The sequence below is a fragment of the Xiphophorus hellerii genome, chromosome 7 (genome assembly GCF_003331165.1).
Source record: "Xiphophorus hellerii strain 12219 chromosome 7, Xiphophorus_hellerii-4.1, whole genome shotgun sequence".
Classification (NCBI taxonomy): Eukaryota; Metazoa; Chordata; class Actinopteri; order Cyprinodontiformes; family Poeciliidae; genus Xiphophorus; species Xiphophorus hellerii.
Window position 1 is genome coordinate 27,369,155 of NC_045678.1, and position 6,612 is coordinate 27,375,766.

Sequence of the window (6,612 nt, forward strand, 5' to 3'; positions counted from 1 at the left end):
TATTGATGTTGTTACAATTTTATCACTTCTTTAAGATATTAGTCAATGTATTCTTTCTGAATTTGTTTTTCAGTTTTTTATTATGTTGGCAACTCTTTGTGCTTTCGTTTCATTGAAAAAAAGTGAAATGAATTTAAATCAATTGAATTGGCACTCAGAAATACAAGGCATGACAGGATCTTCTGCTTACATTCAGTCTCTGCACTCAACACCTCATTGTTTGTGATCTTAGCCATCTGCTTGTCATTTACATTTTCACAGCTCTTGTTGAGGAACCAATACAAATGGCTATTGTGGAGCAAAGAGCTTCTACTGAGGCTGCTATGAGCATGCAGAAAAGTTTCTTAGCCTCGTCAGTTAATGTGGAAGCGTCCTCAATGCAGGCCAGCAGTTACAGCAGCAGTTCCCACTCTGCTGTTGGCCAATATTCGTTTGACAGCATGTCTGCAACAAGCATGTCTGCCATGATGGCTGAGTCAGTGGTTTCCATGAGCTCCAGCAGCAAAACAATTGGTATGTCTGCCTGCTCGCATGTAAAGGCGCTCTCTATCGGGGCTAAAACAGGTGAGACTTTACTTGCGCATGTTTCTGGTAAACCCAGGAAGTGAATTCAAACACCTAACTTGTTTTTTCTCTGTCTTTGCAATCTAAAAATAACATTTAAGATGTTTGGTGTGATGTGATGTTCTTTCTCTGTCTTTGCAACCAGTAAATAACAGTTAATATATTTGATGTGGTGTCTTGTGGTGTGGCGTCTAATAATCAGCTATCAAAGAAATTCCTGGTCATGTTTTTCTATGTGGCATGAACGCTGAAACAGTAAAAAGACGACAGTGAAAAGAGATTAGTTAACTTTTTTTTTTCATTTTCAACCTAAGCACTAAACTGTAAGTTGCACACAGAGCATTATAATTTCAGTTGTTAAGACAGCAATAAAATCTAAAACTGTTTTTAAATTCAGATTTTATGGGCCAGAAATCTAAAATATGGAAACTCTGAGACATGTTCACTGACTTTCTCTCTCCGTCCACAGGCACTCCACCAAAGATCGAAGCTCTTCCACAGGATGTTAGTGCAGAGCCGGGGAAGTTTCTGACAGTGGTGGGCATATTCTCTGGAGATCCTGCCCCCTCAGTTCAGTGGGTCCGCTCAGGCCGGACCCTTCCCAATGGAGATGAGCGGTTCCACGTGGATAACACGGCAGATCTCTCCACCCTAATGATCTCTCGGGTGAAGGAGGACGACGCCGGAGCATACACACTCCGACTGTCCAACGATCTTGGCTCTGACTCTGCAACTGTCAACGTGCACATCCGGTCCATGTAAAAAATGAGAAAAAAAAATCATATCCCCTACTCCCTTAGTCCTCAACTTTTTATTTACAATAATCTTACTTGATAAAGATCTGGAATATTCTTGTAAATAGGAACTATTTTTGTACCAAACTTGACGTTAATTTATGCCAAACTAGACTAAAGTCTAAAGTTGTAAAATGTGCCATATTGGATAACTATGACTCAATTTTTCTGTGACATGTACATAATGTATATAGCCGAGTTTACCGGTTATGGGAAATGTATGCATTGTTATTTATGACAATAATATTAACTGAAACTAAAAGAAAGTAAAAGTAGCTGACAGGAGAAAGTTTCCGCTGGAACGAATACCCTGTTAAACTAAGAAACTAAACTCTGTGCCTCAACGATAAGTTGAAGTCTCAAGATTGCCTCAACAGGTAGAGAGGCTCCCTGTTGATGTTACAAAGCAGAAACAAAAAGACAAAGTTCTTGTTTGGACACGCGTCTATGCGTGTGATATGACAGTTTAATATGAGTTGTACCATGAGCACAAGACCCTGAGTGCTGTTTGCATTACCCTCATGTAAGCAGCATGAACCGGTCTTGTGATCAGACTGACTGTGTCATACCACCACGATTTGATGACCAGCAAAGAGGGCGAGCGGCCTGCTCTCTTTGGGTTTAGATTAATTTTGATAAAGAGCGCTGTTTCTGGCACAGGATGGCTGGATTGGCTTCACTAAAGCAACATCTCCTGGCCATAAGAAAACAGGGAGTCAAAACCAGTTCTGCTGTGCAGAAGCAGCGCTATCTCTTGGAGGATTGTAGCTGATGTGTTATTGTTTTTGAGTGTGAGTGTCTGTAGTTTGTAGATGTTTCACCTTGTCAGTAGTCAGGGTTTTTTTTTTCTTTATTCACATCACTGAGCCCATCTGTGGTGAGAAGAGAAGCAGTTATGGTTTTACCCTGCACTTTGACTTTATTGATCTGCTGATGTAGAACTTATATATCATCCTCCTTGAGTTTTACTGATTTAATAAAGCATGATTTCAGCACTACTAAAGCTCTGTGCCTCTGACTCTTCTGTATCTTTGGTTTGTTTTCCCATCATCAGATTGACAACAGAGGCATCACTGAAGTTGCCTCTGTTGTCAAGATATACATTTTACATATCAAGATATATGATATTGCCTTAGTTGGATTATACAACTATTTCAGTCTAAACATGGGTGCATTAAACCCAAATGAAATGTAACCAAAAGCATCAGAAATTATCCATTTATACTTCCGCTGACCGTAAATAGAAGTAAAACTCTGTTGATAACAATTAGCAGCGCTTGCTGTTTCTTGATATATATTTGGAATCTCATCAGCCTGCACCCCCAAAAAGGTTCCTAGGTTTATATCACATTTAGAGCTTTTCAGAGTGGAGTTTGCATGTGCTACCTGTGCATGTGCGAGTTCTCTCTGAGCACTCTTGTAGGTTAAGCAGCCACCATAATTGCAGATAAAATAAAGTTTAACAACCAGTCACTTAAAAACGTTTCAAGTTAGAGTCTTATTCAAGTCTTGGATTCAGATCAGCTGAATGAGTCTTTTGTCCAGCTTCTGGATTACAGGTTTCAAATCACATACTAACTTCAACCAAAGCCTCTTGCTAATAGATCAATTCTGACAAGAAAGCACATGGATAAACTAAATTCAACATTTGTAGCATCCTGTAACAGCGCATTGGTGAAATTCATTTTATGATCGACAACGGTGGGAAGCTACAGAAACTGCAGGTTCAGAGATGGTACGGTCACTTCAGGATGTCTGACATTTAATAAAATATTCCTTCAAATGTATCTTAACAATCCAAAAGTAAACTTGTTAATAAATATAGTCATGTACCAGGGAATGAATAAATGTTTTAACTCCACAAGCTGGCCGATGGAGATAACGCTTTTCATCATAGGCGTAGGAACCAGGGGGGGGCGAAGGGAGACATGTCCCCCCCAATATTGGAGGCAGGTTCATTTGTCCCCCCTAATAATTTCACCGCAGTTGCAAAAAATATTTGATTTTGAAATCTTCCGCTCGCTTGCTTTTATTTTGAAGGCGCACCACAGCGCCTTCAGCACAGCAAGATCATTAATATATTATATTATATTATAATATATTATATTATATTATTATATTATAGATTCAGGAGAATTGCAGTGCTAGAATAGTGATGCTGTTGAAAGGTGAAGAGACTGAACAAGCTCTGGTGAGGTCTTCAGTTAGTTAATTGAGTATTAACCGGTTTTCATTTTTTAATAAACTGAACTATTTTATGATGAGAAGAGCAGGTCAAGGAAGACATACGAGAGCCAAGTGGAGTTTCATGATGTGAAGATATAAACATTTTATTAATTTTAATAGAACCAGAAAAGGGAGCAGGTAAAGACTGATGTCAGGTTGATTCTTAAAAACTTTTCAATATTTTTTTCACTATTTCCACACTATTTATAAAAGTAATGGTTAGTAGACAATAAGAAAAGGGCTTGAGGAGAGGTTTTAAAATGAGTGAAAACTTTTGCTGTAGGAAATGGGTTACACAGTAAATACAGTTGTGATGTATGCATCTGAAAATTTGTTGTTAAAATTCTCATTCTGTATGATAAAAACATACTTTTTTATATTTAGTTAATTCACATTCTAATAATGTAAATTACTGTAGTGTCTGTTGTAAATACATGAATCCATGCAGGAACATCAGGCTGCAGAGAGTCAGAGTGAAGGAGAGACAGAAACACATAACAGTAGATATTTTAATTTTAATTTTAATTTCTGGCTGAAATGACAGGAGAAAAAAACATTTAGGCTTTTTTGCCACAGTTTGTGTTTTTCAACCTTTTGAGAGCCATGGTTCATGTTTGACTGGAAAGTGAAAAATGAAGTTACTAAATGCAAGGCTGGAAATGAGACTGAGTTATCAGTGAGGAGCTAAAGTGTCTGTTAGATGTGAAAAGCTTAACTTTTAATTATATTTGTAGAGGAAACTGTTGTACTGATGTAGAGAGCTATTCAAGAAAAACAAAGCCATTTTTTTGGATTTTATTTTTGTTGGTCAAACTACTTTACTGAGTTTAAAACTGCTGAGTCCCATTTTACTGGCTGTTTTTTTTTACTTTAGAAAGAGGCAGGACCAGTTCAATTGCCAGTCAAATTTTCTCAATGCGTTTTTGAACAACAGTCAAATGTATTTTGACCAATAAAATATATCAGAATCTGGTAGCTAGCTTGTGTGTACTGCCAGAGTATTTATCTTGCCAGTTGTGAGGCAAATGATAAAGTGAGTGTTCATCCTGGCAGTCATTTTGCTTGATGAAAAACTGAAGCCATTTTGTTCAAAATTAAATGGAATATGTTGTTTTTGGGGCAGTTTGTCAACTTGAGATGATAAACACACATACAGGCCTGTCAATACATAATCAATACAATCAATACATCAGTTAACTTCATGATACTGATATTTCAGATTGTGTTCTTGCATTATTATTTTGCCATTACCATTACATTACTTAAAAATGGTCTCAAAACAGCAATATCATCATTTATCTCTATAACTTCTGGAACAATTTATCGTCCATCAGAATTTGTTATTGTGACAGGCCTACACACATAAGATATATAATGTAGTTAATTTATTACCAGGGATGGCTTAGTTACTTTGAAAAAGTAACTTGATTACTCAATGAAAAATTCATCCATCAGCTGGAAAATGTGCATCTCTTTTCCCTCCATCATTTACGTTTGTGTTGCTGGTGTTACACATGAAACGTAACTCCCCAAGGAAAAAGAAGAAATACAAATATAGTAACTCACAGTAACTAGAATACTTAACTTTAATCTGATTATTGACTTGTAAATAGTAAAGCGTTAGATTACACATTACAAAGGGTCAGATTAGAGCAACGTGTTGATGACAACATTGTTTGACATTTCTCCTCAAGCTATTTACGGATCTGTCCGGTTTTCGATATGATGATAAAATGATAAACTTGTTCTTACGCCCTTGGTTTTCGCTGCATGTTTGTCAGCTGCAGTGTCTATATTTCACCACATGATGGCAGTATTGCTATTGGAACAGAACTGCCACTCAGACCAGTCTATGATTTCCCTAACTGATATTATTTAAAACATATAAACATCATGCAGGACTTGCCCTTTGCTTAATTTGAGCTCTTTTATCCTTTTTCCTAGCTATAAAATAAAAACAGAAAAAAGGAAACTAAAACAAAATAAAATGGGTTAAAGTCAGCGAAATATATTTCCCTCCAAAATACTAAACAATACTAAACAGTTTGACCTGCATTTAATTAAATAATACAGTCTGACAATGTATAGCAGTGAATAATATCCTCTTATTTTAGTTTGAGTCTAAAATCTAATTTTGTAAATATGAACTAATCACAGTCTCAAACTTTAAATATTCAGTTAGTAGTTATAGCAGACTTCTTCATTTAAGCATTTTAAAAGCAAAGGTTTTATTATCGATATAAGTTTGTACTCCCTGAAGTAAACCAACCCATATTGTAAAATGACAAACATCTCCTAAGTATGTACATTGTGTGCTCAATTTTTTAGGTATGTGATAATTTTGAAGATCATTTGATGAATAATTGCAAATCTATGTTTTAATTTTTAAGGCTTTTTGGATTGAATTATATCAGGTTTTGTGTGTAAGTGTAATAAAGGGGTAAGGGGTGGAACTTAAAGAGATCAACACCCTATTATCAAAGTGTGTGTTATTGTGTAGCTTTTATTTCCCATACAAAAAGAGGGGGAAAGATGTTTAATTGACTTTAAGCATTCATAAACTGTAAAGTTCTCCAAAGGGATGCAACATTTGCTATTCTCAAGATATTTGGCAGTGATCACAGAACCATCAAATATTTTTGTTGCAAATGCTAAACAGTACCAACAAACATGTTGAAGGGAAAAAATATGCAATTAACAAACAAAAATGTAAGAATTCAGTATGAAGCTACCAGGAGCTCTTCAGCAGAGGGTTTAGGTTGCACATCTACAACCTATCTGGAGTATCCAGAATTACAAGCTGTCAGAGCTGAGTGACATATCCTAGCTGTGGAGAGCTAAAACAGTCCGCCACTGTTTTAACTCTGGTCTTTGGACTCAAAACAAGTCCAAAAAATATCTGGCGGTGTGTTCAGAAATACTAGCTTTGACAATTTTCTTATGAAGTCTTGTAAATGTATTAAAAATGTATTGTTAGATAAGATCCATTCATCCTTCTATTGTTTGTCTCTCTACTCTCTCCTTGTAC

At 36.3% G+C, this 6,612-nt stretch overlaps 2 protein-coding genes across 16 annotated transcripts in view; one reads left to right on the forward strand and one right to left on the reverse strand.

Moving 5' to 3' along the window:
* Positions 1-2,361, forward strand: part of ttn.1 (titin, tandem duplicate 1) — a 156,910-nt gene extending 154,549 nt beyond the window's left edge. For 13 of the 15 annotated variants that reach the window (XM_032568335.1, XM_032568340.1, XM_032568346.1 and 10 more), the window contains 2 exons: positions 262-564; positions 1,034-2,361. In XM_032568335.1, the coding sequence (XP_032424226.1) occupies positions 262-564; positions 1,034-1,326 (596 nt within the window). In that variant the 3' untranslated portion in view covers positions 1,327-2,361. The remainder of the gene's footprint in view (positions 1-261; positions 565-1,033) is intronic. The other 2 variants (XM_032568338.1, XM_032568342.1) reach the window with 2 other exon arrangements.
* Positions 1-6,612, reverse strand: part of LOC116723461 (heat shock 70 kDa protein 12A-like) — a 276,564-nt gene that overhangs the window by 195,216 nt on the left and 74,736 nt on the right. The window lies entirely within an intron of this gene.